The following is a 20,154-nucleotide window of genomic DNA, read 5'->3' on the forward strand; positions in this document are numbered from 1 at the left end:
TTTCTTGTCTGAATGGTCTTGGGGTGAAATAGGGCCTAGAGCAGTGAGAAGAGGCTGTCAGAAAGAAAATGATGGGAGACTTCCCTGGTGGTCCAGGGGTTGAGATTCCATGCTTCCATTGCAGGGCTGCAGGTTCGATCCCTGCCTGGGATCTAAGATCCTGCGTGCTTTGTTATACGGCCAGAAAAAAAGAGAGAGAAAATAATGGGTTAGTTTGGAGGCATGTTGAACTTGAAGAGGCTAAAGACTGAGAAAGCACCTTGAAGGGCTATGTGTTGTGTGTGTGAGGGTTAAGACATTAAAACTGTAAGGAAGGTGAAGAAGCTGTAGGGAAAGAGCTGGTACAGAGATGAAGGATGGGATGAGTGACAGCCGAGCAGGGGAGCACCCATGTGTACAGGGCACAGGCAGGCTTGTCTCTGAAACAGAGACGGAGATGCAGGGTGTGCAGATCCAGATAAAAGGTTGAGGGGTTAAGAGTGAAGATTCAGAGCCCCAGCTGTGGAGAATGGGCAGCTTCATCTTTCAGATTTTCTGGCTCATTTTTGTGAGATTAGGTGATTTCTTTCAGGGGAGCTTGTGCAGATTTTATTGATTGGTTTGTTTTTGTTGGCTTAGAAAGGGTAGCAGATTAAAGAGAGTGTTCCGTTCTGAGTCTCTGTGACCTCAGTGTTGAAAGTATAGCTCTGCTTGTGGGCCTTGGTTTTCAATGAGCCAGGAGGCTCCCTACTGTGGCCTTGGCTCTTATTAGGAATTCTCTTGTGAGTAACGGTAAGATCTCTCATGACCAGGGCAGTACATTTGCTGATGAACACGTGAAGATCCTTGTTCATCTTTGTGGTACCTGGAAGGCCACGCAACATTTCTAAGCCTTTGACTTACTACATCCTTAGTTATGGGGCATGTGTTCCCAGGCCCATGACGCAGGGAGTTATTTTGGTTGAAGCTCCACCCGAAACAGCAGGCATCTTGTGAACTTACTTGCAGCAACAGGTACTGACAGTATCACCATAAACACTATGCTCCTGTGTAATTGGAGTCATCATGAGAACCTTGTTTGTGGGATGTTCTTTTTTCTCTGTCAGACTACTGCCCTCTTAAGACTTGCTGTTTTTGTTGTGACTCACTTTATCCTTTGAGTTTACTCTTAGCTGAGTCAGTCGTGTCCAATTCTTTGTGGCTCCATGGACTGCAGTACACCAGGCTTCCCTGTCCATCACCAACTCCTGGAGTTTGCTCAAACTCATGTCCATAGAATTGGTGATGTCATCCAACCATCTCATCCTATGTCATCCCCTTCTCCTCCTGCCTTCAGTCTTTCCCAGCATCCCAGGGTCTTTTCAAATGAGTCAGTTCTTCCCATCAGGTGGCCAAAGTATTGAAGCTTCAGCATCAGCCTCAGTCCTTCTGATGAATATCCAGGACTGATTTCATTTAGGATGGACTGATTGGATCTCCTTGCAGTCCAAGGGACTCTCAAGAGTCTTCTCCAACACCACAGTTCAAAGGCATCAATTCTTTGGCACTCAGCTTTCTTCACAGTCCAACTCTCACATCCATACATGACCACTGGAAAAACCATAGCTTTGACTAGACAGTCCTTTGTAAGCAGAGTAACGTCTCTACTTTTTAATATGCTAAGTTTGTCGTAGCTTTTCTTCCAAGGAGCAAGTGTCTTTTAATTTCATGGCTGCAGTCACCTTCTGCAGTGATTTTGGAGCCCCCCAAAATAAAGTCTGTCCCTGTTTCCATTGATTCCCCATCTATTTGCCATGAAGTGATGGAACCGGATGCCATGATCTTATTTTTTTGAATGTTGAGTTTTAAGCCAACTCTTTTACTCTCCTTTTTCACTTTCATCAAGAGATTTTTTAGTTTTTCTTCACTTCTTGCCATAAGGGTAGTGTCTTCTGCATATATTAGGTTATTGATATTTCTTCTGGCAATCTTGATTTCAGCTTGTGCTTCATCCAGTCTGGCATTTCACATGATATACTCTGCATCTAAGTTAATAATTGGGGTGACAATATACAGCCTTGACATACTCTTTTCCCCATTTGGAACCAGTCTGTTTTTCCATGTCCAGTTCTAACTGTTGCTTCCTGACCTGCACACAGATTTTTCAGGAGGCAGATCAGGTAGTCTGATATTCCCATCTGTTTAAGAATTTTCTACAGTTTGTTGTGATTCACATAGTCAAAGACTTTGGCGTAGTCAATAAAGCAAAAGTAGATGTTTTTCTGGAACTCTTTTTGATTTCTCGATGATCTAGTGGATGTTGGCAATTTGATCTCTGGTTCCGCTGCCTTTCTAAATCCAGCTTGAACTTCTGGAATTTCTCAGTTCAGATACTGTTGAAGTCTAGCTTGGAGAATTTTGAGCATTACTTTGCTAGCATGTGAGATGAATGCAATTGTGTGGTAGTTTGAACATTCTTTGGCATTTCCTTTCTTTGGGATTGGAATGAAAACTGACCTTTTCCAGTCCTGTGGCCACTGCTGAGTTCCCCAAATTTGCTGCCATAGTGAGTGCAGCACTTACACATTATCATCTTTCAGGATTTGAAATAGCTCAACTGGAATTCCATCACCTCCACTAGCTTTGTTCATAGTGATGCTTCCTAAGGCCCGCTTGACCTCGCTCTCCAGGATGTCTGGCTCTAGGTGAGTGATCACACATTGTGGTTATCTGGGTCATGAAGATCTTTTTTGTATAGTTCTTCTGTGTATTCTTGCCACCTCTTCTTAATATCTTCTGCTTCTGTTAGGTCCATACTGTTTCTGTCCTTTATTGTGCCCATCTTTGCATGAAATGTACCCTTGGTAGCTCTAATTTTCTTGAAGAGATCTCTAGTCTTTCCCATTCTGTTTTTTTCCTCTGTTTTTTTTTGCATTGATCACTGAGGCAGGCTTTCTTATCTCTCCTTGCTAGTCTTTGGAACTCTGCATTCAGATGGGTGTATCTTTCCTCATCTTTGCCTTTCACTTCTCTTTTCTCAGCTATTTGTAAGCCCTCCTCAGACAACCATTTTGTCTTTTTGCATTTCTTTTTATTGGGGATGGTTTTGATCACAGCCTCCTGTACAATGTCATGAGCCTCCATTCATAGTTCTTCAGGCACTCTGTCTATCAGATCTAATCCCTTGAATCTGTTTGTCACTTCCACTGTATAATTGTGAAGGATTTGATTTAGGTCATACCTGAATGGTATACCCTTGAACTTAAGGAAATAGTTGTGGTTGTACAGAGGACAGTTTCTTTTACTCTACTAGTATAATATTGCCTTAGCTAATTCAAGAATGTGGAATATAAAGTCATATTTTACAATATATAAATGTAGAATGCTTCTGAAATTCTGGATTTTTGTAGGCAGTTTGTGGTTTAGATGGTAAAGAATCTGCCTGCAATACAGGAGACCCAGGTTAAATCTCTGGGTTGGGAAGAGCCCCTGGAGAAGGAAATGGCTCCCCACTCCCATATGCTTGCCTGGAGAATTCCATGGACAGAGGAGCCTAGCAGGCTACAGTCCATAGGGTCACAAAGAGTCAGGCAGACTGAATGACTCACACTTGCACTTCATTTGTTCCCTTGGCAGAGAGTTTGAAAGTGTGCACTGTGCAATTCTTACTCCAGAGCTTGAGGAATCATGGAATGGGTGAGACATGATTCTTGGCCCATTCTTAGAAGGGGGCAATGGCAATTCATCCCTCGTCACATCTATCCTTACAGTACTATTAAAAAAAAAGAGCTCTAGGGATTTAGGAGGGTATAACTTTACAAATATCAAAGTTTGTTGAGTTTCTTTCTTGCAGTAATAATATAGATAATTCTCTAATATAATGGAGGTGTACTTTTACATACATAAGAGTCTTGGGTTAGTGTTGATGCTCTCTGCTTTTTAATTTCTGCCCCTGAAATCCCAGAATTAAAAATAAGAAGGATGCATATGAATTCAAGTGTTTTTTAGTACTTGGCTGGTATCCTAGGAAGTATCAATAAATGGGAAGCTAAGGTTCAGAGTATAGAATGTAAAGGTCTTGGGCATTCAGTACAGAATGTGTGGACCAATTGAGGAGGGCAGGTAAGTAATTAAAGTGCATTGGTGTTTAGTGAAAGTCACTCAGTCTGACTTTTTTCGATCCCATGGACTACAGAGTTCATGGAATTCTCCAAGCCAGAATACTGGAGTGGGTAGCCTTTCCCTTCTTCCCCTTCTCCAGGGAATCTTCCCAACCCAGGGATCGAACCCAGGTCTCCCACATTGCAGGCGGATTCTTTACCAGCTGAGCCACAGGGGAAGCCCAAGAATACTGGAGTGGGTAGCCTGTCCCTTCTCCAGGGGATCTTCTCGATCCAGGAATTGAACCCAGGGCTCCTGCATTGCAGGAGGATTCTTTACCAACTGAGCTATCAGGGAAGCAATGGTGTTTAAGCAGTCAGCAAAGATAAGGGGTTTGGACAGAGGCCAGGTCTGTCAAGGTCAAGAAAGGAACATGGCAGGCGTTGTCCCAAGCAAGGTAAACCTTACTCTGCCCCATTGTATCATGAATTTAGCCCATTATTAATGCTTTGAATATCACATCAGGTTTCTAATGCTCTCTTCCCAGCAGGCTGTTTAAAAGAGCAAGTGGCGGAGTGGGGAACATCTTAATCTAATCAATGCCAGCCTTTTCTTCATGATTTATAGCTGTTCACTACTTCTCCTTTTTGCATATTCTCATGCCTATATGCTCACATATTTCTGATGGGGAAAAACAATTTCTGAAAAAGGGTAAGTATTGGTTACTCGGTCATGTTCAACTCTTTGTGACCCTGTGAACTGTAGTCCGTGAGTCTCCTCTGTCCATGGAATTCTCCAGGCAAGAATACTGGAGTGGGTTGCCATTCCCTCCTCCAGGGGATCTTCCTGACATAGGAATTGAACCCGGTATCTTGCATGGTAGGCAGACTCTTTAATGTCTGAACCACCAAGAAAAGTGGGTAGTAAACCCCAAACCTAACAGTCAGTAGGCACTTACTTGATTGAAATTCTTTTTCATTTTAAAAGGTATGGTGCCTATTTTGATAGACTTTTGAAGTTTTTGTATATTCTTTTTAAGACACGACTTAAAATGACTCTGTTATAGCCTAAATGTGTTGTAATTTGTTTCTTCAGACTTCTTTGAACATCACATTGTTTCCAGTGTTTTTCAGTAGGTTAAACAACTCTGCACTGAAGGCCTTTGTATATTAGTACTTAAGCTGATCAGAGAAATTACTTAGATACATTCCTTTAAGTGGAATCAGAGGGTGTGGGCATTTGTAAGACTTTTGATACACGTTGCAAGTTGCCCTTTAGGAACAACATGCAAGTCTGTGCTCCTGCTCTGAGTGTGTAAGCGTTTATCCCAGCACCCTAGCCAATATATGTTTTAAATTTTTCTTTAATTAAAGTATAGTTGCTATACAATATTATATAAGTTATAGGTGTGTAATGATTCATAATTCTTTAAGGTCATACTCCATTTTAGTTATTATAAAAAATATTGGCTATATTCCCCTCATTGACAATCTTGCCAGATATTCGCTCTTTAGGAAAGTAAAATATCTTATTTTAATTGGCATATGCTTGGCGCTCAAATATTTGTCAGATGAATGTAGATACAAGGGGCAACATGCTCAGAAATTGAAGTGAATACAAGGTCACAATGTGCCCTCTGTGAAGTTACATTCTGGTAGGAGAGACAGGGCCTTCGTAAGTAAAATATAAAGGATGTTTGGCAACCTCCAGTACTAAAGAGAGAAGAAATACTAACATGGAATAGGGGGAATGTGAAATGTTGGGGTTTCTGGGGGTGGGAGAGAGAGGGACAGAGAGCGTGGGTGGGGGGATGGAGCCGTGGCTTTTGTGTGGTGGCCTGGGGACCCAGTATGTGAACATCTGGAAGAAAACTGTACCAGTGAGAAGAAGAAGCAAGTGGGAAGGCCCTGAGGCAGTGTCCAACTGACAGCTCCAGGGGTAGCAAGGAATGAGATAAGGAAACTAGGAGAGAGGAGATGAGCTAGGAGATGAGGTTTGACAGGTAGTAGAGAGCCAGGTCACAGTCTTGAAAATCATAAGGACTTTGGCTTTTAACCTAAGTGACTTGGATTTTTTTTTTAAATTGGAGTATAGCTGATTAACAATGTTGTGATAGTTTCGGGTGGACAGCAAGGAGACTCAGCCATACATACACATGTATCCATTCTCCCCCAAACTCTCCTCCTATCCAGGCTGCCACATTACACAGAGCAGAGTCCCTTGTGCTGTACAGTAGGTCCTTGTTGTTTATCCATTTTAAATACCAGTCTCAAAGTCCCTACCTAACGGTATTGCCCATCCTTCCGAAGTGACTTTAATTTTAACAATCACTGTGACAGATGTGGAGAGAATGCACGGAATGGGGTGAGGGCTGCATCAGAAAGCTCAGTGATGTTTCTCTGTAATCATGGCAGGAGACTGGATTACACAGAGCTACTTGGATAGGGTTTTAGAGGGATCCAGATTCTAGATATATGTGTTGAAAATAAAGCCAATGGGGTTTACTGGTGGAATGAGGGGCAAAAGCAAAAGAGAGGAGTCAGAGATGGCTCTAGTATTCCGGTATGAGCAGTGGCAGAATGCTGAGATGGGGAAGCAGGAAGGAGACACAGATGCTGGGAGGTGGGTATCGGGATCTCAGTTGTACAAACATCATGTTGAGATGAATATTAGATACGTAAGTGAAGGTGCAGCATGGAAAGGCGGGCTAATGTCTAGAGTGTGAAGGAGGAGTCAAGGGAGATTAGTTTGAGATTCATCAACAGGTAGATGGTGTTTAAAGCCACTGAACTGGATCAGAGCACAAGAACAGGTCAAGGGTCCTTTAGGGAGCTCCGTGGAGTATGTACGAAGTGCCTCTGGGGTCTTCCTGGCTTTAAAGGGCTGGAGAGAGGAGAAGGAGTCACAATAATGAGCAGGAAGGGACAGCAGAAAGGTAGGAGGAAGGAACATGTGGTACTTAAGACAAAAATTGTTTTAGACTAGCAGTATTGTGTGTTTATTTAACAGGAAGCCAGACGCAGGCAGTTCCTGGGTGGGTGACTGAGTATTGTCACCTCTTCTGTCCTTCCGCTCGTCCTGCCTCCGCGCGTTGCTTTCGTCAGGGACTTTTCAGTTAAAGTATGGTCGCTAAGGGTTCCAAGGTCCTGCTGCTGCTGGGCAGAGGCTGGGAGTGGTGGGCTGAGCGGAGGCCGGCCTTTCTCCTGACATGCCTGCCTACGTTCATCAGGAAGGAAAAGTCCTACTGAGCACCTTGCCCCCTGGCACTCTTACATTTAAGTCTTATTGGCATACACCGGATCACATGGTTACCCATAACTTGAAGAATGGTTAGAAACGCAAGTATTTGGCTTATTTGAAGCTTTCTATAAGATGAGCAATGGAAATGGAGATTAGGAGTGCCATTTGGGAAGACAGAGATGTTAGACGCGATAAGGTTAAATTGAAAAAAAAAAAACAAGAGTTCTATTTTAATTTATTCTTGTTTAGATCTTTTGCTGTCTTGTACTGTTTGGGGGCATATGATGCTTTGTTACTGAGTTGATATTATCTGTCGTCCCTTGGCTTGTGTTTCACTGTATGACTTTATTTTGCATACAATTTAGAAAATTTTCTGTTTTTTATGGTCACATACATCTTGTAATTTTTTGTGTTTTTATGATTCACAACTGAAAGCAGATCTATAATTATTATGGTTAATTTGTATGGTTTTAGTTTCCTTTTTAATCCAATTTTATAAATATTTGTGGTGTATGATGAGAACTAGTAGCTGATATTTATATGCCACTTACTATGTGCTAAAATATAAACTCATCTAAATGTCCCGAGCACCTGTGAAATGAGTCCACTATAATCACCCACATTCTTTTATGTATGAGGACACGGCATAGAGAAGTTAAGGAGGCTGCCCTCAGTGCATGTGTGGCGGAGCTGGGTTTAAACCTAGGCAGGGAAAGATTGAGGGCAGAAGGAGAAGGGAGCGGCAGAAGATGAGATGTTTACGTAGCATCACCGACTCGATGGACATGAATTGGAGCAGGCTGCGGGAGATAATGGGGGACAAAGGAGCCTGGCATGCCACAGTCCTTGGGCTCGCAAAGTTGAACACAACTTAACTATTGAATGACAAGTCTGACTCCAGATTGTCGACTTTTAACTACTACACCATGCTGCTTCTCACATTTTAATTGTTTTTTGATTCACATATGTAAATACCACAAATGGGTGTCTTCACTGATTTGAAGTATCTCCACTATCTTGTTCTAAATTTTTGTATTTCTGAGATTGACACACCCGTTTGTTAATCTGTCAGTATGTTTTTGCCATTGCTAGACTGTTTTACTATTTTACACTGTAATGAACTAGTAACAAATTCCTTCTAAGTTTTTAAACTTTAAAAAAATTGTGATGAAGCAAATACTATGGAAAATTTACCATTTTAACAACTTCAGGATACAGCTTGGGTATGACGTCCATTGCTATTGACGTACAGTCCCCACCACCGTCCCATCTCCAGAGCTTTTCCTCTTCTGCATCTGAAACTCTGTCCAATAAACATGAACTCCCCAGCCTCCCCTTCCCTCAGCCCCTGGCAACCCCCATTCTGTTCTCTGTCTGTGAATTTGACTGCTCCAGGCCCCTCACGTGAGACGAGTCATTTGTCCTTTTGGAACTAGTTTATTTCACTTAGCGTAAGGTCTTTGGGTCCATCTACGTTGTAGCCCATGTCATAATTTCCTCCCTGTTTAAAGGCTGAATAAATATGTCATGGTAATCATGTACGTGCCAGATGTTCTTCACCCGGGCATCCACTGATGGACACTTGCATTGCTTCCGCCTTTTGGCTATTGTGAATAGTGTTACCATGAACCTGGTGTACTGGTCTCTGTTGAAGGTCCTGCTTTCAGTTCTTTTGGATGACTACCCAGAAGCTGAATTGCTGAATCATAAAGCAGTTCTGGTTTTAATTTTTTTGAGAAACCCAACGGCCCATTTTCAAAGCAGCTATACCATTTTACTGTCCTGGCACCAGTGCAGAGTTCTAATTTCCTCACCTTCTTACTGACAATTATTTTCTGTCTTGTTTTTATAATAGCCATACAAATAGATGTGAAGTGGTATCTTATTGTAGTTTTGATTTGCATTTCCCTAATGACTAAGGACGGTGAGCAATTTCTCATGTGCTTCTTGGCCACAAATGTCTTCTTTTGAGCAAGTTCTATCCAAGTTCTTTGCCCATTGTTAAATCAGTTTTGTTGTTGTTGCTGTTGAATTACAGTCCTCATTTTTATGTTCTAAAAAATTCTGACTATTCTTCCTATTCTAGTTTAAATTGCTCTTTTAAAAATTCTTCCAATTTCCTCTTTGAAAATAATCACGTATGATTTATCTAGGAACAAGAGTCAATACATTAATTCAGAGAAGAATGAACGTGTATGTCCCACTTATTCAGATCTTTTATGCTGCTCACTTTTGTAATTTTTCATTATACTAACACTTGTTTGACATGTTTCTCCATAGAAATAGTGTGTGTGTACATGTCTGTGTGTGTAATTGCTTTTTGTTGCTAATGCAAAGGATCTTTTCCTTTTTGCGCCTGGTACATCAGAAAGCTGTTGATTGCTGTACAGTATTTCGTAAGCAGCTTATCAGATCTATTTAAATAATTTTTAGACAATACTCTACCTCAAAGCAAAATTTTAAATATATGCATTAGTGTCAATGAGAGAATTTGGTCATTCTGGGTTGAGAGTGAGTCTGTGGCCGCAGTTTGACACATGTATGATTTTCCCCCATAACTGATAGTTAATTCTTTATTCCTTTGGGTAGCCATACTTTAGTTTCATGATAATAATTCCTAGTAATAGAGAATTACTCCAAAGCTCACTTCCTCTTTATAGTAGTGTTTAAAGAGCCCAAGTTACAATTACAGCTGTAAATATATTCTTTTCTTTTTTTTTGTTTGTATTTTAACTATCTATGTTATACATTTGGCGTTTTCTCTTCCTGGCTCTAGTAGTTAATGGCCCTTGCATTCCTTAATAATAATTATACTTTCTATAGTAATTTATACTTTAAATTGCACTTATTAATATGTGGCGTATATATCCAGACTGACCTCAGTGATCTCCTTTTCACTGTCTAGTTAAAATCCCCATCGCCTCTAGCCCTGGCAAGCGCACTAGCTTCCTAAATGTTCCCCTGATTTTAAACTCTTCCCTTCCGTCCGCTCTTCACAGGGCTGCCCCAGGATCAAGTTCTGATGTAAGAGCTCAGAAAGCTGCAGAGCCCCGCTCCCCCACTTCACGCTCCACCCCCCATAATTAAGGTCTAAAGTTCTTAGCCTGGCATTAATGCCATCTTAAACTTAAAGCTACTTAATGCCAACTGTTAACTGCCCACCACTCCAACCTTGTTGTTTTTCTTCCCCATGACACGTGTATTCCTGCTTAGTGAAGCAAATCACAGAACCAAACATTTTCATACAATGAGATGGAATGTATTCTCCAGAAGCTAATCATTTTTCCTGAGAATGTTTGGTAGTGATTTGTGTAGAAAGATGTTTCCAGCACTCTCTCCATCTGCAGTTACCTTACCTTGTGTAAGCACTAAATACTTGTGTAACACAACCCCTCATGTGAATCTATTGTCTAAATTTTTGTTCGGATTATCTGTGTCTTCTAATATAGGGAATACAGTAGCCAAGTTTTTTTTGTCAGCTAATTTGATCAACATTTTCAAAACCCATAAATTTCACCAAATGTAAAGAACAGCAAGTCATTTTTTCAGTGTGGAACAGTCTTGTGAAAAATACATTAAAGCTGAGTTCATTCTTATCTCATTGAGAGTTCAGAGGTAAGAACTTGCTTCAACTGGTAGATGTTTCTGTGGCTTTGGAAACTGCTCTCATTTCTTTGAAGGTGTTTTGTAAGCTGTGTGGGACCCAGATTCTTTCCCAGGCTTTTCCTTAAAGAATGGAGGAGGCCAAGTTGGAGCTGAGAGAGGACACTCCATTCTGTGAAGTCTCTGGGAGCTCCTATTGGAGGATGCATCATTTAATATGAGTGTCAGAACAAAGGAGTGCCATTCAGGAGTTCATTCTTTGTCTTTAATTTCCAGTCCAAAGGAAACATACCATTATGGTTTTGTGAAGATTTTTCCAGTGGTAAAGTGGCTTTTCATCTTGACCACATAAAAGTGTCAGTTATGGCATTGACTTTTTTGTACTAAAATTTAAAGAATTAAAGAGTACCTAACGCTTATAGATGTACAGGAAAAAAAAAGATTATTAGAATCTACTTACTTCAATTATTGGTCCAGTTTATCCATTTTTAGTTGCTAATCTGTTTTGTCTTGAGTATCTCTTTCTGTTTAAATGTTTGAGCCCATCGACTTTAATAATATTCTTTAATTTATATTATAAAAATAGACTTATGGTAAGAAAAAATTCACATGGAGTGACATGTACGTATATAAAGTATGAATGGAAAATTCCCCGTTTCTGTTACTTTCCTTCTCTTTTTCCCTATGTCCCTACCCCATAAGAGGCCCATAAAATTTTTCTATAACCTTCTGGAATTTTTCAACATTTAGATAAGTACAAACTTAAGGAAACTGGGTAATATTAACACAGTGCCATTTTCCACTTAATAAATATCTTATAGATTTTCAGTTTTATAAGGTGTTTCTTAATGATTTTTTGTTGTTGAAAGGCAGTATAATTAATCAGATTTTCCAAGGTGGTTTTCCAAGTAAATTGCTTATTTGATGAAGGTATGTTTCAAAACCAGTAGAATCTGTGTTACTGTCTAAGGCAAAGTGAAGGTGTTATTCTTTCCAGGTTTTCTTGGACAAAAGATGATTATCGTTATAGAATCAGAACAAATCTGTTGTCTCTAAGTAGGCTGATACTAATAGCATGAGCTTAAAATAAACTACTAAGGTCCAGGTGATGTCTCTGCAGGAAGGTCTTAAACCTTTGTGGTTCACAGCTGAGATAGGTCACATGGCACGACATAAACTGGTAGCAGTCATCTTTTCAGAACTGGAGGAGCAGTCCTGTCTTGGTTTCACTGTTGAGGAATTTGGTGTTTGGGTTCCTCAGAGATGCTCAGCCCGACGTTGCCATGTCTTCCCTGTAATATTGCTTACGATGTGTATATTTTACTGCTTCTTTATCCAAGTCCAGTGACAGGTCCTGTCAGTCAGCTTTGTGTTAAGTTAACCGTTAGGACCGTGGGTGACGCAGTGAGGTGCCTTTGCTGGTCCTGCTGCTTTTAGCACTCTTGCAGGCTCGCCTTCGAGCAAGGGGAGGGGCTCTGGCCTTCGAGCAAGGGGAGGGGCTCTGGCTGGCCTCGGGTACAGGAGAGGCAGCAGCGGGCAGGTGCTGGACTGACCTGCGTTCGGCCCCTTGCTGGTTATAGGTGTGGGACCCCAGGAAGCCATTTAGCCATGTAAGTAGGTTGCTAATGTATAAACTGGAGGTGGCAATAGTAAGGCACTGTCAGGATGCATCTTAGTTTCCGTGGGATAATCCTTTGGTGAAGTGGGCATCGTCCTATGTCCTCAGGGCCCGCTGGTCTGGGGTGATGGTGGAACGGGGAAGACTTAGGCTGAAACCATAAATTGCCATTAGATGGAAAGGGTGGGGCTGGATGACAGAGAGACTTGTGAAAATGGGAGGGGCCAGTTCTCCGGAATGAGAATCAGGCTTTTGGGGGTAAGCTTGCTTCTGTGCCAGGCTGTGTGTTGGAATCAGAGGGTACAGGTGTGTAGTAATTCTGAGACACATGGAGAAGTGTCTATAAACCTTTGATGCTTTCAGAAACAATGCTGTGAGACAACCTGTTTAAAAAAAAAAAAAGGTTAATTTTCTAGACATGCTGACCCTTGACTGCATTGCGACGGTGGCCCAGAAATTTTTATCTGTCACTTACCCAGCCTTGTTCATTGTTTCCCATAATAACGGCTGATTAGAATGAATTTGCTGAAGGAGCAGCAATTTGGTAAATTTATATTGTAAAATCTGTTTATCCCTCCTGAGAGCAAGTAAAATCAGTGGCCAAATATACATTAAACAGTCAAATGGCTACTTGAATATCCGTTATCTGCTAATTATTATAAGGAATGTAAGAAAAGTTGATAGAGTGAAGAGTCTATTAACGAATGACAGCTAAGCTGATAAAAATTGATTACGTGCTAAATGCTTCAGTGTAGATGGTGAGAGAAGAGATTATTAAAATTTGTCCTTCACTCTTGGCCTTTAAAATTTTTTAATTTTTTTTTTAAATTTTTGGCCACATGCGGTTTGTGGGATCTTAGGTCCCTGTAACAGGGATTGAACCTAGGCCCTTGGGCAATGAGAGCATGGAGTCCTAACCACTGATCTGCCAGGGAATTCCCCCTAAAAAAAATTTTTTTAAGTAGCTCCATTACTGTTATCATTAAAATTCTATGTGAATTTTATGGCTTCATTGAGATATAATTTGTAAGATATTTGATTTATGTACATATACATTGTGAAAGGATTGCTACCATCTAGTTAAACCTCATTCCCTCATGTATTTACCGTGTGTGTATGAACATGTACGTTCTACTCTCATAGCAATTTCGCTACAGTGATAGCACTATATATCAACTCTAGTCACCGTGTCTGATGTTATCCTTGGGCCTTATGCATCTGAGAGCCAACAGTCTGTGTCCTTTCCCAACTATTTCCCCCCACCATACTCTTGACCTCAAAAGAAAAAATTAATTCATTTAGCAAGCATTAAGACTCACTCCATGCTAGATGCTTAGCTATGTCCTCTGCTGCTGCTGCTGCTAAGTCGCTTCCATCGTGTCCGACTCTGTGTGACCCCATAGACGGCAGCCCACCAGGCTCCCCCGTCCCTGGGATTCTCCAGGCAAGAACACTGGAGTGGGTTGCCATTTCCTTCTCCAGTGCATGAAGGTGAAAAGTGAAAGGGAAGTCGCTGAGTCGTGTCCAGCTCCTAGCGACCCCATGGACTACAGCCTTCCTGGCTCCTCCGTCCATGGGATTTGCCAGGCAAGAGTACTGGAGTGGGGTGCCATTGCCTTCTCCAAGCTATGTCCTCAGTGGAATTGAATTCAGTTCTCTTCCTGGTCTCAGGGGCCGTAGAGACTAGTCTGAGAGGCACATTGAAACAGATGTTGTAACAGAAGTGTGGATCTGAGTAGGAAGGTGTGGTCCTTTGCCCTCAGACGGGAGTGTCCAGGAAGGAAGTTCAATTCAGTCCCTCAGGTGTGTCCGACTCTTTGAGACCCCATGGACTGGCCCCTTCCATTTTCACAAGTCTTTCTGTTGTCCAGCCCCACCCTTTCCATCTAATGGCAATTTACGGTCCCAGCCTATCTTTCCTGTTCCACCATCACTGAGGACCAGCAGGCACTGAGGACATAGGACGATGCCTACTTCACCAAAGCACACCTACTTCCCTGTCCATCACCAACTCCAGGACCTTGTTCCAACTCATGTCCATTGAGTCGGTGATGCCATCTGACCATCTCATCCTCTCTTGTCCCCTTCTCCTCCCGCCTTCAGTCTTTCCCAGCATCAGGGTCTTTTCCTATGAGTCAGCTCTTTGCATCAGTTGGCCAAAGTATTGGAGCTTCAGCATCAGCATCGCTCCTTCCAATGAATATTCAGGACTGATTTCCTTTAGGATTGACTGGTTGGATCTCCTTGTAGTCCAAGGGACTCTCAAGAGTCTTCTCCAGCACCACAATTCAAAGGCATAAATTCTTTGGTGCTCACCTTTCTTTATGTTCCATACCTCATATCCATACATGACTACTGGAAAAACCATAGCTTTTACTAGACAGACCTTTGTTGGTAAAGTAATGTCTCTGCTTTTTAATATGTTGTCTAGGTTGGTCATAGCTTTTCTTCCAAGGAGCAAGTGTCTTTTAATTTCATGGCTGCAGTCACCATCTGCAGTGATTTTGCAGCCCAAGAAAATTAAGTCTGTCCCTGTTTCTATTATTTCCCTATCTATTTGCCATGAAGTGATGGGACCGGATGCCATGATCTTTGTTTTTTGAATGTTGAGTTTTAAGCCAACTTCTTCACTCTCCTCTTTCACTTTCATTAAGAGGCTCTTTAGTTCCTCTTCACTTTCTGCATATCTGAGGTTATTGATATTTCTCCCGGCAATCTTTATTCCAGCTTGTGCTTCATCCAGCCCAGCATTTCACATGATATACTTTGCATATAAGTTAAAGGAGCATGGTGGCAATATACAGCCTTGACGTACTCCTTTCCCAATTTGGAACCAGTCCATGTTCCATGTCCGGTTCTAACTCTTGCTTCTTGACTTGCATACAGGTTTCTCAGGAGGCAGGTAAGGTGGCCTGGTATTCCCATCTCTTTAAGAATTTTCCACAGTTTGTTGTGATTCATAGTCAAATGTTTTAGCATAGTCAATGAAGCAGATGATGTGATGTGAAGTCGCTCAGTCGTGTCTGACTCTTTGCGACCCCATGGACTGTAGCCTACCAGGCTCCTCCGTCCATGGGATTTTCCAGGCAAGAGTACTGGAGTGGGTTGCCATTTCCTTCTCCAGAGGATCTTCCCCACCCAGGGATCAAACCTGGGTCTCCTGTATTGTAGGCAGACGCTTTACCGTCTGAGCCACCAGGGAAGTCGATGTTTTTCTGGAATTCTCTTGCTTTTTTGATGATCCATCGGATGTTGGCAATTTGATCTCTGGTTCCTCTTCCTTTTCTAAATCCAGCTTGAACATCTGAAATTCCTTGGTTCGGGTACTATTGGAGCCTAGCTTGGAGAATTTTGAGCATTACTTTGCTAGCATATGACATGAGTGCAATTGTGCAGTAGACTGAACATTCTCTGGCATTGCCCTTCTTTGGGATTGGAATGAAAACTGACCTTTTCCCGTCCTGCGGCCACTGCTGAGTTTTCCAAATTTGCTGCCATAGTGAGTGCAGCACTTACAGCATCATCTTTCAGGATTTGAAATAGCTCAACTGGAATGCCATCACCTCCACTAGCTTTGTTCATAGTGATTCTTCCTAAGGCATATTTGACCTCGCACTCCGGATGTCTGGCTCTAGGTGAGTGATCACACCATCATGGTTGTCTGGGTTGTGAAGATCTTTTTTGTATAGTTCTTCTGTTTATTCTTGCCACCTCTTCTTAACATCTGCTTCTATTAGGTCCATACCATTTCTGTCTTTTATTGTGCCCATCTTTGCACTAAATGTTCCCTTGGTATCTCTAATTTTCTTGAAGAGATCTCTAGTCTTTCCCATTCTATTGTTTTCCTCTGTTTCTTTGCATTGATCACTTAGAAAGGCTTTCTTATCTCTCCTTGTTATTCTTTGGAACTCTGCATTCAAATGGATAGATTTTTCTTTTTCTCATTTGCCTTTTGCTTCTCTTCTTTTCTCAGCTATTTGTAAGGCCTCCTCAGGCAACCATTTTACCTTTTTGTGTTTCTTTTTGGGGGGACTTTGAATGCAGTCTCCTATACTGTGTCACGAACCTCTGTCCATAAATCTTCAGGCAATCTATCAGGAATAGTCCCTTGAATCTATTTGTCACTTCCACTGTATATCATAAGGGATTTGATTTAAGTCATACCTGAATGGTCTAGTGGTTTTCCCTACTTTCTTCAATTTAAGTCTGAATTTTGCAATAAGGAGTTCATGATCTGAGCCAGAGTCAGTTCCTGGTGGTGTTTTTGCTGACCATATAGAGCTTCTCCATCTTTGGCAGCAAAGAATATAATCAATCTGATTTTGGCATTGACCATCTGGTGATGTCCATGTGTAGAGTTGTCTCTTGTGTTGTTGGAAGATGGTGTTTCCTATGACCAAGAAGGAAAGGCTTCACTAAGAGGTGGTGATTCCCAAACTTAATAAAGGGAGAGGTGATTCTGTAGACCCCTGGGTGGGGCAGCAGGGATTTAAAAGAATCATCAACTCACTTTGTAAGTGACTTAGATGGTAAAGCGTCTGCCTACAGTGCGGGAGACCCAGGTTTGATCCCTGGGTGGGGAAGATCCTCTGGAGAAGGAAATGGCACCCCACTCCAGTACTCTTGCTGGAAAATCCCATGGACAGAGGAGCGTAGTAGGCTACAGTCCATGGGGTTGCAAAGAGTCAGACACAACTGAGCCACTTCACTTCACTTCAGGCAGAGTTTGGGGACTGGAGGGAAAGAAGCTCATTGTATTCACAGGGATGGACAGAAGACAAGAACAGAGTAAAAAGTCCTGGAAAAATAAAAAGATGTGTGTCTGTGGGTATGTGTGTAGAGAGGTAAGCACATGTGAAGCACTTGGTTAGGAATCCACCCTAGAACTGCCTCTTATGTCTTTAAATTTAAATATTAATTAAGGGGATTAAAAATAATGTCATCCTGCAGATAATGGTGCTAACACTGGGTGGTGCTAAGTTGCTTCTATTGTGTCCAACTCTTTGTGACCTCATGGACTATAGGTCGCCAGGTTCCTCTGTCCATGGGATTCTCCAGGCAAGAATACTAGGGTGAGTTGCCATTGCCTTCTCCAGGAGATCTTCCTGACCCAGGGATCAAACCCACGTCTCTTATGTCTCCTGTATTGGCAGGCAGGTTCTTTACCACTAGCGCCACTGCTGTAGGTCATAGATAATGGGGAATCACAGATTATAGGTTGGGTCCTGACCTTAGTTTTCACATTCAAAAAGATCAACATGGTGGAGCTGGAAAGGGTGGAAGGACAGAACTTTAAAGTCTAATACAGTTACTTAGGCAACATTTAAAGGAGTGGGTAAGGATTTGTAGCAGTTGGATAGAGAAGAGGAGACCTTTTTGAGAAGAAATGATGTGCCTGATGGATTGGAATAGCACATCCTGGTGTCAGAGGAAAAACCAGGATGCCTGGAGCAGGGCTCACGTTGATGTACGAGGTCAGCCCAGGGTTGAGGCTGCGGACAGGAGAACTTTAGATGCCAGGCCTCAAGTACTTCAGTGCTTTCTTTTCTGTTAAGGTGAGATTTTTGTAAGTGAAATAATTGGGACAAAGCAGTGAGCATTACTCTGGAAAACCTACTTTCCTCTGTTATGGTGACATTGGTAATATTGACTCAATAATTTACAGCTAAGGTCTTTTTCAGCTCTTGACATTCTTCAGTTGTATGATTCTACTGACGTTGAGAGACTTAATGTTAGACGATATGAGAATCTGATGGGGAAAAAAGGTGATTCCAATGTTTTGGGGGTGGGAGAAAGGAAAATTTAGTTACGATTAATGTTAGTGGGTAGGAGGTTGTCTAACTGCCCAAGTTGCAACTTTCAGCAAGAAAATTAAAATGTGAGTGGCAATGAGATTCAGGAGGACAAAGCTGCAGGTGAGAATTTGGGGTTCATCGAGATAGGGCAGTGGTTAAAGTAGATAAAATGGACTCCCCTAGAGAGGCGGGTATGTAAAAAGTTGGAGCCAAGGCGTGGACTTAGGAAATGCCCATGTTCAGGTGGAAGCAGCAGGATGGTGTGGTTTCAAGGATGCCACAGAATGGGAAGTGTCCATACATATCTTATAGAAAAGTGGATGTACTTGCTACAAAAAAGAGCTAGGAGTTTGAGTGAGAACCATTTAAGTTTGCCAAATAAAGAGTAAAGATGAAAGTGAAAGTCGCTCAATCGGGTCTGACTCTTTGCGACCGCACGGACTGTATTGTCCATGGAATTCTCCAGGCCAGAATACCGGAGTGGGTAGCTTTTCCCTTCTCCAGGGGATCTTCCCAACCCAGGGATCAAACCCAGGTCTCCTGCATTGGGGGCAGAGACAGGGAAGCCCAGGAATACTGGAGTGGGTAACCTACCCCTTCTCCAGAGGATCTTCTCAACCCAGGAATCGAACCTGGGTCTCCCGCATTGCAGGTGGATTCTTCACCAATTGACCTATCAGGGAAGCCCAAGGATGAAAAGGGCAGATGAAAAAAAGAGTGCTAATAACATAGCACCACCTGCTGTTAGGCATTAGGTATTTTTGAATTGTTTTTCTCAAATGGACTTCTTCCTTCCTATCTTGGTTGTTTTTTAGTTTTCACCTAGTTTTTATCTTGTAGCTTAGTGTGTGAACACATTAATTTGTTTACTTTTAAATCAACAGTATTGGGAGAAGTCATATCAATTTGTTTATCCCTTGATTTCAACGTTGCCAAAAGTTTCTGTCTCAAATGACTCTGTGTCACAGAAACATGTATGTTAGTCACTCAGTCGTGTCTGACTCCTTGTGGCCCATGGACTACTATGGCTCATCAGGCTCCTCTGTCTATGGAGTTCTCCAGGCAAGAACACTGGAGTGGGTAGCCATTCCCTTCTTCAGGAGATCTTCCCAACCTAGGGATGGGACCCAGGTCTCCTGAGTCTCCTGCGTTCCAGGTGGATTCTTTTACTATCTGAGCCACCAGGGAAGCTCATGTCCCAGAAGACCCAAGTTAATTCCTTCACGGTGGCAGGATTGCAGGAATCCTTCCTGCGTAATTCTGAATATTCATTTTACATCTTGACTCACTTGTTCATCCCTGGAGAAGAAAATGGCAACCCACTCCAGTATTCTTGCCTGGAAAATTGCATGGATGGAGGAGCCTGGCAGGCTACTATCTACGGGGTCGCAGAGAGTCAGGGACACGACTGAATGACTTCACTTTCATTTGTTCATGTAGGAGCTCGGGTTTACAAGCTTAGAGCTTTTGGAATGAATAGCCCTGGAAACTGTTTGTCTTTTTTTCAACCCCCAAGGAAAACCTGCATCCTTGAAAACAGCGCAGCCGTCTCGTGTGAATCTGCCCAGATTGCTTCCTAGACCCAAAGCATCTGTGAAAAACCCTGCGCTGCGGAGGACAGAAAGCGCCTCCTCTGTCGCCAGCGTCCACAGTGAGCTGAGCGTTTACAGCAATAACTGTAAGTCAGTCTTACGTCAGACTTCGGGGCCTGTTGAAACTGTAGTTGTGAGAGAAATCTAATGAGCTACCAATTATCAGGATTTTTGATTCTGATTTAGGGGAAAATACACATCCCGCTTCTCCCTTGGAATTGCTCAAAAAAAGTTTGGCAGGAGAAGA

At 42.2% G+C, this 20,154-nt stretch overlaps 1 protein-coding gene across 2 annotated transcripts in view; it reads left to right on the forward strand.

Annotated features, from left to right (window-relative positions):
- MTUS1 (microtubule associated scaffold protein 1) overlaps positions 1 to 20,154 on the forward strand; it is a 157,839-nt gene that overhangs the window by 46,036 nt on the left and 91,649 nt on the right. The window contains exon 4 of one of the 2 annotated variants that reach the window (XM_052661294.1): positions 19,832 to 19,993. The exons of the other annotated variant lie outside the window; for it this stretch is intronic. Within the exon in view, the coding sequence (XP_052517254.1) occupies positions 19,832 to 19,993 (162 nt within the window). The remainder of the gene's footprint in view (positions 1 to 19,831; positions 19,994 to 20,154) is intronic. 2 annotated transcript variants of the gene reach the window in all.

Source organism: Budorcas taxicolor, chromosome 24 (assembly GCF_023091745.1).
Source record: "Budorcas taxicolor isolate Tak-1 chromosome 24, Takin1.1, whole genome shotgun sequence".
Lineage (NCBI taxonomy): Eukaryota > Metazoa > Chordata > Mammalia > Artiodactyla > Bovidae > Budorcas > Budorcas taxicolor.